Source organism: Eupeodes corollae, chromosome 1 (genome assembly GCF_945859685.1).
Source record: "Eupeodes corollae chromosome 1, idEupCoro1.1, whole genome shotgun sequence".
NCBI classification, from domain to species: domain Eukaryota; kingdom Metazoa; phylum Arthropoda; class Insecta; order Diptera; family Syrphidae; genus Eupeodes; species Eupeodes corollae.
The window spans coordinates 66,053,987-66,072,271 of NC_079147.1; the positions used below are offsets into that span (position 1 = coordinate 66,053,987).

General features: G+C 31.4%; 1 protein-coding gene across 1 annotated transcript; it reads left to right on the plus strand.

Moving 5' to 3' along the window:
- Positions 1–287: 287 nt before the first annotated feature.
- LOC129939734 (uncharacterized) lies at positions 288–1,739 on the plus strand. Its single transcript, XM_056047850.1, has 3 exons — positions 288–403; positions 470–1,517; positions 1,578–1,739. The coding sequence occupies exon 2, from the start codon at positions 491–493 to the stop codon at positions 1,190–1,192; it is 702 nt and encodes a 233-aa protein (XP_055903825.1). The 5' UTR covers positions 288–403; positions 470–490; the 3' UTR covers positions 1,193–1,517; positions 1,578–1,739.
- Positions 1,740–18,285: the final 16,546 nt, after the last annotated feature.

The window sequence follows — 18,285 nt, forward strand, 5'->3', positions numbered from 1 at the left end:
GTTAAAATTGATTTTATTTTCACAAATAATTTGAGAAGAACAAAACTTTTTACTTAAACATTTTTTCATCAATACAAAATTTGACAGCCAGTGTTAAACAAATTTAAATGTCAAATGAAAAAATGTAAATGTTCGGTGTGCACGATTTTTGGGTTTTCGAAAACATTTTGCCGAAAACCCGATTTTGGGTTTGGTGTGAAAAGGCTATAACTCATGTGAGTTCATTGTGTTGATAGCCTTAAAACATTGATGTATTATTATTAAATACTGTGCTGAATGCTACCTGTGTTTGCTCCTAATGTCAATTTGACGTTTATCAATTTTGTTGAATAAAATTAGCAAAATAAAGTGTTTTGTTTCAAAATAATACAAATAATTTTAAAATTATTAATTCAAAGATAAAGTAAAACAATAACAATACTTTTTATAACAAGAACAATTAACCAAAAATCATAAATATTTCTCACAGTGATTCGAAATACCTTTGCCAATGTCGTTGACTTATCAAATTGGATCCTTGTGTGATGACTGCCAACGTTTGGGCTTGCAAAACTACTTAAAACCTTTTTACATAAATTTAGATGAACAAATTACAAAATGCGAAAGCTCAAGTTGTATGTTTCCGTACCTGCGAAAACCAATCATAACCGAAGTAACTAACTGCAAACCACCGCCTTTAGAAAACACACTCTTTTTAGAAGAACTCATCGAAGAAAAATTACAAGAGATCGAGAATGGTACACCAGCGGTAACTGCTATAAAACCAAACATTCAAAATTATACAGCCAAAGAGGAAATCAACAACACCGATATGTATGATTTCTCTGCAATATTCATGAGTAGTCCCATAAAAACCGAGGTCAAAGAGAAACCATTGATGTTTCAAAGTAGTGTCAAACAAGAACCCAATCTACAACCTGTTGTTTTGGAGTCGAAAGTTATCAAGAATTCGTGGAGTGTCGAAGACCCCAAAGTGATTATAAAATCCAGTTTGAAGGATCAAATACAAACTGCGCCTAAGAAGATGAGAATTTCAAGATGCTTGTCAGACGTTAAGCCATCTGTAAAGCCTTCAAAGAAATCAAAAGCACAGAGTGAAAAGGTCGAACCAGTGTTCGTAATAGAGCCAAACAGTGGCAAGTCGATGAGGCCGTTGGATTTGATAAAGCGTTATATGAAAAATAAGAATTGAGGGCGAAATGGAGGGATACGTTGCAAAGACTGATTATCTACATGTTCAAGATCTTAAAATAAAAACACTAAAAAATATGATTTTGAGAAAGCCACTCTCATGACGGGGAAGAGTTTCCTTACTTTGCAGTCTTACGAGATAATATTCTTTTTAAACAGTGATAAAAATCGTCTAATCTTTTGATATTCAAATTACAATTAAATCGACAATTCAAACTTATGGGCCTCCAAGGAAAATGCATGCTTTTCAGCTGTTTTGAATCTTTTGGCTAAATTCCCCTCGGAACTTTAATTCATGAGATATGTATGCAACTATCAAACCGAAAGTTAGTATTTATAAATTTAAACATTTTTAAACTATTTAAAAGCTTTTTTGTCCTCGATAGATTCCAAAAATACTGCAAAACAGAAGATGACGTGTTTTGATGGCTTGAATTTGGAACTATGAGTCTATATGTTCTTGAAAACAATCAAAGAAGCGAAATTATGGCTTATTATTGACCTTAAGCATTTTGTGGTTTATTTTTCACAAACTCTCCTATGTGTTCATTTTTATGTTAAAGAATAATAAATTTTATACCTATAAAAATTAATTTTAATACCTAAATATTTGTTGGATTTTTAATTCTATTATTTGCACCACTGGACCAAATACGGTTTTTGACACATACCAGACTGTCAAAAAACAAATTTTAAACAGATAAAAACATATGAACATATGTATTTAAGTAGTCGGGCCATAAGTTTTGTTACAAGCATACAATACCTTAAGATAAGAATTATATATTTTCTATTCGTTCTTGTTTATTTTTTTTATAAAACATAATAGTTTTACTCGAAATGACTGACCATAGCTTTAATATAACCAATGCACGTTGTGGCAATCAAACTACATATAGTGGCACTCTCTGTTTCTTTTGATATTTTTGACGCAGCCTTCGTTAACCCTATCTTAAGAGTTTAAAAATTCGTGCAAGAAATCTTCGAGGCACGTTCTCAAATCATGACCGCAAAAAAAACAACATAGGGATTAAAATACGGGCTTCCCAAGAGCCAATCTTATACTTCTTTATAACCTACTATTTTGACCCTAAGGCAATTTTATGTTGCCTTGGTTTACGAACTCCTTAAGGGCCTCTACTACGCCTACGCGCCATCGTGTACTGTTTCCGGAGATGTTTTTCAGCTCACTCCAACTTTTGCCTAGTGATGCTGATTCCGTCACGACTGTCCTGCGTCACGTCCTTCTCGGTCTTCCAGCTCTCCTTCCTTCTTGTGTGAGAGGATTCCACTGCAATGCTTGGCCTGCAATGCAGTCGTTGACTTTATGAAGCGTATGTCCAATCCATTGCCACTTACACCTTCGTTCCTGGCCTTTCCTTCTATGAAGGAACTGATTTGATATACGGTTTGGCCAGAAAATCGTTAGGATTTTACCAAGACATCTATTCAAGAAGGTTTGCAGTTTTTTTTTTTATGGCTGAAGTAACCATCCAAGTGCTGCAACCATAAAGAAGCACAGATTCGACGTCGTAGCTTTTTCTTAAGCTAATAGAGGTATTCCTCCAAATTTTCGACAGCATACCGAATGCCGCTTTTGCTCTGCCGATGCGGCAGATGACGTCTTGTTCGGTTCCGCCTTCGATGGAGACGATACTTCCAATTTATTGAAAGCTCTCCATTTTTTCTAACGGTTACGAGGAAATATTTTTATTAAAGGGGACGGTCAGGTTTCGAGGCCTATCATTTTTGTTTTGCCGTAATTGAGTTTCAGCCCCACAACTTCTGCTTCTCTCTCCATACTTGTTATCATTTGATGGAGATCCATGATCCTATGAAAGATTAAGCAAACATCGTCCACGTAATCCAAGTGCTTAAAATAGGATGTCAAAGTCCATTGGATCCCTCGCTACCTGACAGAGCTACGCGCAGTACATCGCTTATCACCAACAAAAACAATATTGGCCCTGTCGGACTTCGCTACGGAGTTCAAAATCATCTGACAACACACCATTGTACAGAACGTGACACTTCGATCGATCAAATGTTGCTTTAATCTCCTCCGCAGAACTAACCACATATACTCCCTGTTAATGCTATCAAAGCACTTCTCGAAGGATCCAGCGCGGAATCCTGCTTGTTCAGCATCGAGTGTGGCCTCAAGGTGTTCCAGTGCCTTCCAGTATGACTTGCAACGGCAGGTAGAACGCAAATTCCTCTCCAGTTTTCACACTTTGTTAGATCTCCTTTTTTTGGGAGCTTGACGATAATTCCCTTCTTGCACTTATCGGAGAACTTTCGGTGGTCCAGGCTTCTTTTATGAGCGGATGAAGCAGTTCGCTTGATGACGTTGGTGCTGCTTGTAAAAGTTCTGCAGAAATTCATCAAGTCTTACCGCTTTGTTGTTCTTAAGTGCCTTAATTACGTCACGATCTCATCATTACTGGGAGGTGAGGATTCGGGAATTAGTTTGTTCAGGGGCTTCAGAAGGCATCGGCTGCACGTTGTTTGCAAACACTCGTTTTAAAACCAAGGAAAAGTGCTGTTTCCACCTTCTGACTTATTCATCCACCGAACTTATCACAATACCGTCTACTTCTTTCACCAGGTGTTGATTTAAGCTTTGTCCACCGGCCAGCTCTTTGGTTGTTCTGTAAACGGTCCTCATTTCTTTCTTCCCCTTGTGTAACAGTTATTCGAGCTCTTAACTGTTTGTGTTCGTTGATCCTTGCCAAAGATTCTTCTGAAAGCTAATTGTTGTTCCGTATGATCCTTTAGTCTGGCGATGTTGAATTTGGGAACTGATGCTGTACGCAATCTGAGGGTACCTATCATTAACTTGCGTTATGTGACTCTTTGGAGTGAGACTTTTAATCAAATCATTATTGGTGATGGTTTCTTTGACCCTTAGAATGATAGTTTTAGTTTGATATGATGAAGTCGAAAACATTGTATCGTTTTCTTTCTTTTCAACTCCTTCAATGTTAAAAATCTTTAACAGTTATGATCGCCTTCTTTTAAAGATTTGAACAACTGAAGAAGAACTCGACTCCCGAACAATATTGCGGTTACCAGTAGTTTGTTACTTATAAATTCATTTAAGTATGCGTGTCATTTCTCCTCTGATATATGAAATTTCCCTTAAAAACTCAATAGTTGATTATTATCAGTCTTATTTAATAGAATTCGCTAAACAGATGAATAGTTATACAGTGAATAAGGATTTATGTAGGCTCTATGTAACGTTGCAAAAATTCCTATTTATAAAAAAATCTGCTATAAATTTTAGTTATACAATGCTTATATCAAAAAAAGTACCAAAAGTACTATAAAATCTGCTAGTTGTCATAACAACTAAAATATAACAAAATAATTCCAATTATTTGTATGATATTCTCTTTCGAAAATCTATATTTTTTTTTAGATTCTTCGTTTCTTCGGCTCACGAGCTAAACTCGAGAGGCATTATTGTTTTTATTTTAATTTCAAAAAGAGAGGAGAGAAATCAAAATGACATTTACGAAATAATAATAACAATAATTTCCTTATGTAGGCTCTATTCAACCTCAAAACGCGTTTAGCTTATTATGGGACTATGCAACCTTGTATAAGTTTTATAAATAGCATTTTTGCGTTTAGAGGCATTATAGAGATAACATAACTTTATGTAGGCTCTATACAGCGTTTTTAAATAAGACTGTATATGTATGCGTAAAAAACGGCCGAAAAAATCGCCGCGGTCCGTAAAAGGGTACAGTAGAACCCGGGGCAGTCTATTCCTCGCTGTGCACAAGAACTCGGCCTTTCGCAGACTTCAACTTGGCGAATTTTTGCGTCGGGCCTTGGGCCTACACCCGTACAATATCCAACTGACCCAGGAGCTCAAAGTTCATGACCATAGACGACGCCGCGCCGCCGTTTGTTCGCTGACTGGGCTTCGAATCTGTCAGAAGTGGAATCCAATTTTGGCCAAAAAATCATCTTTAGTGGCGAGTCGCATTTTTGGTTAAATTGCAAAATTCACTGTATATGGGACGACACCAACCATCGCGAGGTCCAGGTGATAATGCATCCTCAAAAAGTTGCCGTTTGGTCTGGATTTTGGGCCGGCGCGGCGTCTTTATTAGTCCGTACTTTTTTGAAATGATGATAACTTATTTCTTATATCCAGGTCGGCGGCGGCGCGCGGTACAGCGATGTTAAGTCGCATGAATGAGAGAGCTAGTAAACAGAACCACTTCTGGAAATAAAGTTGTTACCAAATTAATTCATGATTAGTTTGTTAGAAGCAAATGTCAAAGATGTATTTTTGGAAATGGCAGCTGCATTCTTGTTTAAAAAGAAATAAAGGTTGATGATTCTGATGTCTTGTAAACGAAGCAGCCAATTTGAATAAATTTATAATAAAATATAATTAATAAATTAGAAATAAAATATCTAAAAATTGTTGGGAGAATATGATATTAATAAATAAAAAAGAGGTTGGGATGCGACCCACACTGATAACTTCCCGTCTGTCGATTTTCTCGTATCAATTTTTACCAAATTTGCGTACTATTTGTTGTAGATTTTATTTTTTATGAAAAAACGGACTGTTTTTATATAAAAATTACTGAATATTAAAAACAATATTTTCTCTGAAATAAAATAAGCTTGAAACCAATATTTTTAATTTTTGAAAAGCTATTTGAGTCGAAAATCAGTTTTTACCAACTTTTATTATTTTTTTTTCGGTTTTTATTTGTTTGTAAAAAACTGTCAATTCGATTTTTGTCAAACTTTAACTGAATGTTGACAACAAGATTTTTTGAAAGATAAAAGTAAATTAAAGCCAATATCTCAAAGTTTTAAAAAGATATTTGAGTCGAAAATCAATTTTTACCAACTTTTATACATTTTTTTTAGGTTTTTAATTTTTTGGAAAAAACTGTCAATTCGATTTTTCTCAACATTTTATCAGATGTCAAAAACATTATTCTTCGTTGCACAAAATTGTGTAAGAGATAAAATCATATTTCAGTCGTAAAATTTTAGAGGTGACAATTTTTTTTTTTCAGTTTTATTTATTTATAAAAAAAGCCGTTATATTGATGTTTTTCAAAAAATATACCTGTTTGGTATCACGTTACAATATATTATATACAATTTAATTCAAGTCTCTAGCGTTTTTGGTTCGTAAGATATTTAGGGTTAACCAAAATTTTCACCTTTTTTTGAAACTGCTATGGTAAAAAAACCACCCACGCAATTTTGTTGAGAGCCCTTTCTGCATCTTTCTGCCTTATTATCTGTATAACAAAATTTATTTGAAATCGATATCTCTTCTGGTTCTTGAGCTATGGAGGACGAAAAAAACGTAGCGAACGTACGGACGTACGAACGTACGTACACACGCACGCACAGACATCTTTCTAAAAATCTTTTATTTCGACTCTAGGGACCTTGAAACGTCGAGAAATGTCAAAATTTTCAATTTGACAAATCGGACCCATTACAATAACTTCCTATGGGAAGTTAATAAAAATATTAATGCTAATTTGATCATGGCTTTGGCAAATTTTTCTAATTGTCAAAGCCATTTAAGTAGATATGAACTTCACTAGGTACTAAATACAATTCTTCGAAAGGAGTTCTCTATGAGCTTCTTGAGTTTCTTTTTTCCAAGTTTATTTCAACAATTTGGAAGATTTTTTTGACCTTAAACGGTTCATGATAAATTTTCAAACTTTTCAGGACGAAAATGTCAACACAGTTTGCCATTCTGAACTGTCAAGCCATGGGAAACAACACCCTATATTTTAAAAGAATAAATATGTTATATATGGTATTTGCTTTTCGTGTTTTGAAAATCAAAACAGAGCTGGCATAAAATGTTCATGTTCTTCGTGTACGGCTGAAAAAATAATCTCTTTAATCTTGAATACCATTGATTGTATTTAATCTATTTACTTATGGTTTATTCTTCAGAAGATGATACAACGTCAATGCAATAAACACATATTCAAAACTAAACAATTATTCACTAAGGCTTGAAGGAAGGTATTAAAGGATCCCTTCAATACCTTAGTTTTGTTGAGCTCGCATGAGACATTCTCAACTCCTAAAATAAAGAAAAATACATAGATTCCTGCTAAGATCAAAATATGTTCCGTCCGACGAAAACTTTCAAGTTATCAAGTTTTTGACCGTATTTATATTCAAAGTATTTCCTGAAATACAGCAGCGTTGCAAAAATCTCAAAAACAGTAAACAACATTAGAAAACAATTGAAAAAAAAAACAAGTTTTTGATTTGAGGGGCTTTTTTAAAAATTCCAAAAACTGTATAAGTTGTTCGTTTTCAAATTTTATTTTATTCCTCTAATTTCACTTTTTTAGTATTGTCTACAAAATACTTCTTAGCCAAACTAGAAAGTGCATCACGATTTGTATTTTGTATTTTATAAAAAATATTTCTTTTCCAATTTGACAACGAACCCTTTTACAAAAAACATTAAATGAAATTGTGCAGAAAGAGCAGGTAAATGAATATAAACACATTGTCAACTATTTATTTCTTTATTTATTTCCGTCTTTCAAGTAACATGACTTTATAGAGACTACATTTAAATCAAGTAATAATATGAATTTATGACATATGAGTTCAAAATAATAAACTTAAAATAATACAGTTTATAATAAATTTCTCTTAATATCTCTTAATTAAAAAATCAAATTCATTAAAAGCAATACAGGAATCAGTAATTGGATTGTGTTTGGCATAATTTGTACTATGAAAAGGAACATGTACAAAATTTCTATCTCTAGGTCGCAAACTACGAGAAGGTACGTAAAACCTTATGTAAGGCGAATTTGGTAAATCTTTTCTGAACTTTTTCAATCCTAAGGATACTTTATTGAGTAAAGGGATTCCATATAATGCAACAATACTCAAGCAAAGTTCTGACAAGGGATAAATAAAGAGTTTTTAGGGTATATGGATCTTCAAAAGACTTAGAACTTATAGATATAAAACCCAACATCGCGTTAGCCCTAGAAATAATGTGGTCAATATGTAGCGAAAAACTCAGTTTATAGTCAAAGATAACTCCAAGATCTTTTTGTCTTGTTAACCTTTGTAATGGATGATTATCAATTTTGTAATTGAAACTCAATGGATCTAGTATCTTAAAAAATGTAACAACACACCATTTTTTAATATTGAAATATAAACCATGCCAATCACACCAGTTAACAATGCAGTCAATATCAGTTTGAATTTTACTGGCATCTAATGGAGATCTTACACAGCTGAAAACCTTGAGATCATCAAGAGACACTTTGCATAGGAAATATAATTTGGCAAATCATTAATAAAAAGAATAAAAAGGAGTGGCCCAAGGTTGCTACCTTGAGGAACACCTGAAAAGTTTATTATTTTATTTGATAAAAAATCAATAATTTTAACATATTGATAACGTCCAACCAAATAACTTTGAATCCAGTCAAGGAGAGAATTGTGAAACCCAATCAGCTCAAGTAGTTCAAAAGAATATTGTGTTGCACACGATCAAATGCCTTTGAAAAATCGATGTAAATAACGTCGACTTGCAAGCGATTTTCTAAACAACTTTTTTACTTTTTTATGAAGTTTAATCATAACATTTTTCAGCCTTGATAAACTTTTATTAAACCAAATTGGTCTCTCTTTATGGGAACAAAATTAAAAACAGCTTGATCCAATATATTCCTAAACATATATAGTAAAACTATTAATCAAGTTATCTTTTCATTTCTTTTCTTCCTTTTTGAATTGTGTGAAGTGTGATAGAGAATTCTTGAGATATCGAATCATAACAATTCTTTTCTCAGATTTCTCATTCTCACAGCAAAATGAGAAATCTTGTTTATATTTCTGAGAATATGGAAATCTCTGAGATTTTTGAAATATAAACTTTGACTGAATAAGTCAAAGAGTGATAAAGTTCAGCTTTCAGTTGAATAAAAAAAACATTATCAGCTGTCATTTTGACATAAGTAGACTTGCCTAGATAGCTATTGAAATTTTGCTCGAATAAATTTCCATCAAACTTACCTTAATTGAAAGTCAATTTTTTGGCAGGTGGCCAATTAGATACTAAAAATTATAGTAGCAGTTCCGGTTCCGGAAAGCTAATTAGGGCGTTTTTTGTTGTGTTTATTTAGTCTTGTTTTTTTCCGAGATTCTCCAAGCACCGATGATGAAAACATTTATTATTTTTTAAGCCGAAAATACGAATGGAATGGAATCGTTTTCGTCTTTTAAAACGAATGGCTTAAGTGAGTTCTTGCAAATCCCTCATGCTTACCATGACATCGAAAATGAAAAATAAGTATGTAAGTTTATTTGACTTTTTTGTAATAGCAAAATGTTTAAGTTGAAAATGTACACTTCACTATTACTTTAAAAAAAAATCTACTGATATTTCCTCAATTCGACAAAGTCCAAGTATTTCTGCCCTAATTGGAGATTCTGAAGGAATCAATGAACGAATGAACGTGAATCCTCCTTCCAAATCCATTCCTGAATTTTCAGAGTCTACGAGTATTTAAAGAGTTGCAAATTCACATTCCAAATGGATTCCAACACTTCAGTTATGTTTGTGCATGGGAGAGGGGGAAGGGGTGTTGATACCTGCAGCTTTAAAAACCTCATGCTACCATTATTTTTTGTTTGTTGGGTAAATTGGAAAACAGATTCTGAAGCCATTAATTTTTATGATAGACTTTTGCAAATTGGGAAAATATTCTCATTCAAAAGTAAAAATATTAATTAATTTTTGTTTGCCTTCCAGTTTTTATTCTGAGATAAATTTTATAGAGATATTGTGGGAAGAGATTTTAATTATGTTTTATGAATAATAGAACAGAAAAATAAAAGTCCTTATAGTGTGATTTAATTGGACGTTCAGTTATATAATAACAAATTAACGATTTTGTCGGTAATCATTAAAGATTTGACACAAACAATTATGTATTTTTAAGGACTAAAAGATACGCTAGACAGGGTCATTCATTTTTAAGTTTCGAAAAACAAACTTAAGAAGATGGGATGCGATTTACACTTATAACTTCCATAAGTGCCCTCTAAAATATTTTCAACAATTCTATTAATTTATTTAAATAAATGAAAATGAATGAAATCAAAAATTTAAGTTTAAGTTGTTTTCTGTCAAGATAGATTTGCTTTTTGTAAGAATCAACGTCAAATATTACAAAATATGGACAACAATATTTCTACGACATGAAACAACTTGGAAGTCAATATAAATATCTTTTTTCGTTCTCGAGATATTTAATTCAAAATTTAATTTTTGGAACTAATAAATATTTGTAGCTTAGGGCTTTTATTTTCTTTCAACTGGTTAAAGCTTTGCAAAATATTAATAACAACATTTTGTATGAGATGAAAAAAGTTTAAAGTTAATAATTTTCAATTATTTATCAAAAATTGTAAATCAAATTTTTTCCAAAAACTAAATGAATGTCAAGAATCATTTTAAAGTTAATGCTTTAATTAGTTTTCGAGATAAGTATCTATGTCAAAAATCATTTTTAATCAAATTTAAATAGTATTTTTGTAGACTTTTATTTTTTTTGACAAAAAACTGTCAATTCGATTTTTCGACTTTCACTTTTTTATAAATTGCTCTAGTAAAAAAACACGCAACAATTTTTTTTTTAAGTCCTTTCTGCATCTGTACTGGTTCTTTAAATATCGACGGTGTAAAATGCACCCAGACTTAGATTCTAGAGATCTCTTAAAGTCTATAAATGTCAAAATCCACAATTCGAAAAACCGGACCAATTAATTAAATAAATCACTTATAAAATGGCTGCCAGCTAAATAAGTGTTGTGAATTTAAGTTCCATAGCTCTAAAAAATACATCCGTTATAATATAAAATTAAATAGTTGTTAAAATAGCTACTGTATCTCTCTTCTCCTGCAAGAAAACTATTGGTAATAAATGGGGCTAAAAACTCCGAATCACGCATTGGTTGTACATCGGTAATCAATCCAAGTTTACTGTATGGTGTGGCAGTATGATGAATTGCTTTGCCTTAGTATAAGCGGAGGGCTTATCACGACCCCATCTGCGGCACTGGATATCCTACTTCATCTACACACCTTGATATACTTAGTAACCAAAAATCTGAAAGCTCTGCGATTCACCACAAGGCTTCACAGTGGGTTTAAAAAAACCTTGGTCACTCCGTGATTCTTAAGTATTTAGAATCAATTCCAAAGCCTGTGCGTTTTACTACGCCATCCCCCAACTGCAATTCGACGTGTTCTCTGAACGACTAAAATTAAGTCTCTAATTCTGCCTTTCTAATCATTGCAGCGCCAGCGTGTTGAAGGCCGAACTTTTGGCGGTAGAATAAGTCTAGCCCGGCCTTAAGGAAAACGTGATATCAACATCAGATAGTTAGGCCGATCTCTGGACTCTGTCTGTACAAACTATTTAACTTTCCATAACTACCAACCATCTATAATGATGGTACAGTATTATGATGGTTAATATTCACCTTTGCTGTCTTACGGACCATAGAGACATTCCAGGAAATTGTAGACGAACTCGCCAGAAATGGTTCAGTACAACAATATAAACTATTGCTAATGAAAAACGCTATGAAGAAGGCCAGGTGGAATAACATCACTACGTGTCAGTTCAAGGTGCTTGCTATCTCTAAGCAGATCGAATATAAGCTTGATAATCGGTGTCATAACCGAGCACTGTTTAATGGAGGAGAATTCTATAAAGATCTAAACGATCTCAATCATATTAACACAATCTGCCTCTCACGTTTGGTAAGGGACTTAAAGTGGTCTGATTGAGATTAGAAGAAAGTCTCAAGTTAATGTGGTATCACTGGCCTAAGTGTGTCCTACTTTATCATGGACAGTCACTTTAACCTAACCTACCAATTGCTTAAGTAGCCGGTAGATTATGACGACCATAATCATCGCCGTTTGCGTTAAAAGCCCTATTCTGCTATTCAAGTGGATCATATATTCAATTCACCCATTCGATTCCCTTTCACACTGCCTTTGCATTCTACTATCCATCGGGTGAACTAGATTATCCCAAACCAATTTGACATTCACGTACACAGCTGTTTATGTGACAATTTTGAGAATGTTGGACAAACTGCTTTCATTCATAAAAAAAATTATGTTTAATCAATCCACCTAAACAGAATTAATTGTTTCATTTGTGTAATTTTTCGAAATGGACAATATTGGACTTTTTATTGTAATTGAAAGCAGAGGAATACAATAAGCTTCGGAGAAATGTTAGAAAATCAAAAAAGTATATTATGGAACGTTTGTTGAATTATTTTCATTTCGAAATTTATAATAAACCAATTATTTCACAATCGTAGGTTTACCAAGCATTTTCGGTTAAATAAAAGAATATTTTGATATGTATTGGATATTGTTGAATCGAATCATCCACCGCCACAGTGAAATGTTTCAATTTCAAGAAAATGTTCAAATTGCTCCTTGTTAGTCGTTCTTGTCCTAAAAATGAAAATGATCTTTTATTTTTAAAACAAATATTCTAAATTAAGCAATAAATTTGTTTTTAATTACATTTTGGTGATTGGTATTATACAAACAAGACATCAAATGAAAAATCCGCTACATTTCATTACGGATCTTAATTAGAATAGCACGCAGTATTACCAACATACATAGATTAACTTTGAATTAATAGCAGAATAGTGGTTAGTGAAAATCGTAATTTCCAGTGGTGAAAGTCATCCTGTGCGCAAGTGTATTAGTTTAACTTCCCCTGTATGTTATAATGTATAATATGATCTGATTTTTTTAATTGTGATATTAGGAAGTGCCCCGAAAAAGAAAGACAACAAATTATGATGTAAGGGTACGTTTTCATTAAACATTTAATGTTTTTCATGCTTAGGCTTTCCTCAAAGAAAAAAATCATAAAATAATGAACAAATAATGAGCAATTTCTGAAATAATGAACAATTTTATGTTTTCCGACACACAATAATGCATAAGGAACATTTTCTTCAAATAATGAACTGTTCATTATAATAATGAACGGATGGTTATCGTATTTATACGTAAGGGACTTCATTTGTAGTCAAGTGCGTTCTTTGAACGTAAATTTTGACTCAGTCAGGTTGTTAGTTTTTCAAGTGTCATATACTTTTCAAACCTAGAACTTTACGTTACTAACCTCTTTCTACAGTTCATCGCACAAAAGCTATCAAAATAAAATGCACCACTGTCTCGCACGAACTTGCTCCTGTATGCAAAAAGTCTGTTTAAAAACCTATATAAGATTTTTAAATATACCTGTTAAATAATTTTGTCTTCAAAGATATAAATGGCATTTGATTTTTCAAAAAAAAAAACGCGGAATTCATCCCAAGACACAACTCATCCTAGGACATTTCATCCCGTAAGTGAAATGTACTTGTAAGCATACTTAACAAAAACAATTTTTTGTGTATTCAACTAGTTCGTTCAAAGCTTTTACCTTTGGATAGCTTTATTTTAGTTTAATATTGGAAGAACCAGAATGGATAGTAAATTATCTGAAGATAAGAAAAAGGAAGAATATGTATGTTTTAAAATTGTAAAGCGATCGCCTATTGGTTGTGTAGTAATTAGGTGTCTAAAACGAACATAGAATAGTTCACTTGCAGAGCTCAGCTTTATGCAGAGAGATAGATAATGACATGTTTATGATGATAGTAAAAGAATGTTATTGGTAGGTAGAAGGATCTTACTACATTTTAATCACATTCCTTCTTTCCTGCACGTTTTCAGCGCAAACATGGAGTTATTACGTTCAGTTTATGTTTTTCGTTAAAGTCCAAGAAATTGATATTCATGTGTTGGTTACAGTCAGGGGTGGAATCGCGTAAGGTGATTGTTGATTGTTGACTATCAAAATTGATGATTTTGCTCCACGTAAGGTGAATATCAAATTCACTTTTTTGCTATGGTTTGTTAGAGACAGCTATTTAGGCGTCACTTTCATATGTTTTGATTATTTTTTTGTGAGAAAGATAATTTGTGTAAACTTCAGCTCCACAATAAATTTAAAATTTAGTGGAAAAAGTGAAAATATATGAAAGTTAAAATAAATAAAAGTGAACAGTAATGTATACTTCAATGCAAATTTTGTATCAGAGCACCAGAAAGAGAAATGACTACAAAAAAAGTTCAATTGCTGAGAATCAACTTAAGGAATAAAGCAAATATTTTCGAACTTACTAGCCCAATGTAACTTTGTAAATTTCTATGAATATTTATAAATAAGTTATTTACAACATATTGTATGTTCAACGTTTGTGTATGTTTTGCGGTTGCTCGATTTAACATCAGGAAAAATCAACTGGCTGCCACTTTAAATCTTCTTCGAGGTGGTGGTGGTGGTTATCAACGAAAAGTTGGGGCTGATTGTGTTGCACCGGCTCTATGCCGAAAATTGAGAAGTTCGAAAAAAGAATATTTTTTTTTCAAACATATAACAAACATTTGTTTTAATTTATAACTATTATTGAGTATAGTTATAGGTATACTTACATTTTCACAGAAACAAAACTTTTGCGAATTAAAAATTCAACACAATAAACACAACAGCTGATCGAAATGATATTTATACTTGTTGTAATTTGTACCACGTTTCTCAAACTTGGGTAAGTGCTGCCAGCAAATAGTAAAGTTTTAGCGATCACTTTAAACAGAACAAAGAGAAGGTGATGATCAAAATTGACTATCAAAATAGTGACAATCAACTATCGCCTTACGCGATTCCACCCCAGGCTCTTGTGCGTTTTGGATATTAGTTATGAAGTGACACGTAAGCAGTAGTTGTAGAGGTTGTACGTTTCTTTAACTAATACTAAGTATTTATTCTTTTATATAGGCGAAGGCAAGTAAAGTATGTGTTGAACATCCTTATTTTTAAAGAATAATTTTTTAAAATGATGTATACAGAGTATACCAAGATATTAATTCTTGATAGACACTTTAAAAATAGATTGTTGATTAAATATATCATATTCGTTAATCCGATGCAGTGGCGCTACACGGCCATCGTTGGTTTTTATAAAAGTTAAAGTTACCTATTAAAATACATATGTACCAAATGCATTAATTTCGATAAAAGATATTAATGTAATTAAAAAACCCTTGATTTTTAATTTTTTTTTGAAAATCGTTAGTGTTTTTTTTTTAAATTAATTTTTCATATATTAAATTTTTCAATTTTGTTCTAAAAATAAATTTGGTATGCAGTTCTTTAGAGATTGTAAATATACACTATACATTTGAATTTTGTAAAAAAATATTGACCCATTTTTGAGATATCGACATTTGAAAAAAAAAATCAATATTTTTTTAAAAATCCAAACAAAAACAATTGCGCTTTTGATAATCAAATTTTGTTGAGGCAATATAAGAGTTTATTCAGAAAAAAAATTATTGAAATCGGTTAATAAAAAAAATAAAATTAATTTGAAGTCAATATTTTTTATTGTTCACGCGATATCGAGAGCCGAACAGCATTTTTTTACCAAATTTGCGTACTATTTCTTGAAGATTTTATTTTTTTATGAAAACCTGTTGGATTTTTATAAAAAATTCACTGAATGTCGAAAACAATATTTTATGTGAGATAAAATAAGTTTGAAACCAATATTTTTAAACTTTTGAAAAGAGATTTGAGTGGAAAATCAATTTTTATTATTAATTTTTTTAGGTTTTTATTTTTTGTGATAAAACTATCAATTCGATTTTTTTCAAAATTTTTCAAATGTTGAAAACAATATTTTATTACAAGATAAAATTAGTTGTTAGCCATAATCTCAAATTTTTGGAAAGATGTTTGAGTCGAAAATCAATTTTTACTAACTTTGAGAAATGTTTTGGTTAGGTTTTTGCTTTTATTAAAAAAAAATATTTTTTCAAAACTTTATAAACTTTATTGGCTTCAAACTTATTTATCTTTAAAAAAATATTGTTGTTCAGTAAAATTTTGAGAAAAATCTAATTGACAGTTTTTTCAAAAAAAAAAATAAAAACCTAACATAAAAAGCAATACTAAAACTTGATAAAAATTTACTTTCGACTCAAATAGCTTTTAAAAATTTAAAAATATTGCCTTTAAACTTTTTTATTTCACAAAAAATATTTTATAAAAATCCAAAAGTCTGTTTTTTTCATAAAATAAATTAAATGTTCAAAAAATATTACGCAAATTTGTTAAAATTTGATGTTCGGTTCTTGATATCACTCAAATTAATTTTATTCATCCAACTTTTGAAAATTTAATAAATGCTACTGAAATTGGTAAACATTTGTTTTAGATTAAAAATCTATTTAAAAAAACTTGATTTTCAAACTTGACTATTTTTTTATATGAAAAATATGGTTGATAATTTTAAAATTTTAAAGAATAATTCCACTGACAACTTTTTTAACCCACGCGAAAACGTACAAACTTTTAAGCAGGACAAATCGACAGACGGGATGGGAAGTCATCAGTGTGGGTCGCATTCGCATCCCATCCTCTTTTTAAATTTGCACAGACAACGTTTTTTTTTTAATTTTCAAAACAACTGTTGGAATCGTGTAAAGTCTTGTGGGTAAGTTGGAATACTTCCATTAATTAAATGTGAAACTTTGTTGGTATCATTAAATAAATAACTATGTACATACATATTATAAAAGAGTTTTTTTTTTAGAAGGGTAGTACTCCGCCATGAAAACATCGTTTCGCGGTTTATGTTTATTTAATAGTTAGGTACTCTATGCTCCTTGTTTCTTATTGCAAATAAAACACTCTATTTAAAATTTTCATCAAATTATTACCACGTACCAAAAGGAGCCTTCAAGTATCTTTTCTTTCTTTCTAAAAATACCAAGTCATAAAAACGACTATAACTCTTCAGGGTAGTTTTTATGTTGTATCGGGTTGGTTTGGGTTTCATCTCTCGTCCTAAAAATGTAATGTAAAATGAAACCTATTTATTTAATGATTCTTTTTCTAAAATCTATTATCTTCAAAATTGCTCAATTCGACACTTGAAATTAACTCTCTAGGGCAAAATTGTTTAAAACTTTTATTTATTTATTTATCTACATACATAAATGAGGGGCGAAGAGCGAAGTCGCGAAGCCTTAATAATGAAATGACAGTGTAGACTAATGGAATTGAACCGTCCGTCGTCGTTGGCGTTGTTTCAAAAAACATTCCAAAGATAAACAAAATTTTAAATTTTAAAGAGAAAATTTTCAAACAGAATTGTCGATAAGTGTTTTCCATTTTAAAGGATTATTTAAAAAATATGTACAATAAAGTCAAGCTGACTTTATGCCTGTGGTTCATAAGAGCTTAAACTTATTTATGCCTATAATTAAAATTTGTATTGTTTTTGAGATTTTAACATTCATTTACAAATTTTGTTTCAAAATTAAATAAAGACCTAATTAAATATCGTTGTGGCAATTTTTGATATCAAAATATTAATTTTTAAAAATTTATTTAATTTTATTACAGTTTAGCACCTTTTAACAATTTAATGAATTTGATTCGATATTAAAAAATTGAATGCACAAAATAAAGGCAAAAACCACTTTTATACGCCCCAATAGCACTTAAAATTAATCCCATATAACTTTGTTTTTGTACATATGAAGTCGGTAAGGTACCTTACCTACATACGTGTTTTTTGCTAATGGTTGAAATTCAATTGTAAGCTTTTTCAACGTTTTGAGGTAAAACATAAAAGTGAAGGTGTATCTAGAATAAAATTGGATTATATCAAACAGAAAAAAAATAGAGTCAGAGGAGGTACTTTATCTATAGAAAAGACTCATATGAACGTGATGCTTTAATAAATCGATAAAAATAACCATAACTGGATTTACACGATAATTTGCACTCAAGTAATGGTTCTTTGATGTAGATTTATACAACCTATCCCTATACGGATATGGTGAACTTAACCTTATAGAAATTATTATTTCTCTACGGTGATAGTGATTCAATAGATAATCGTTGGTTGAACAATTTTAATTTAAAA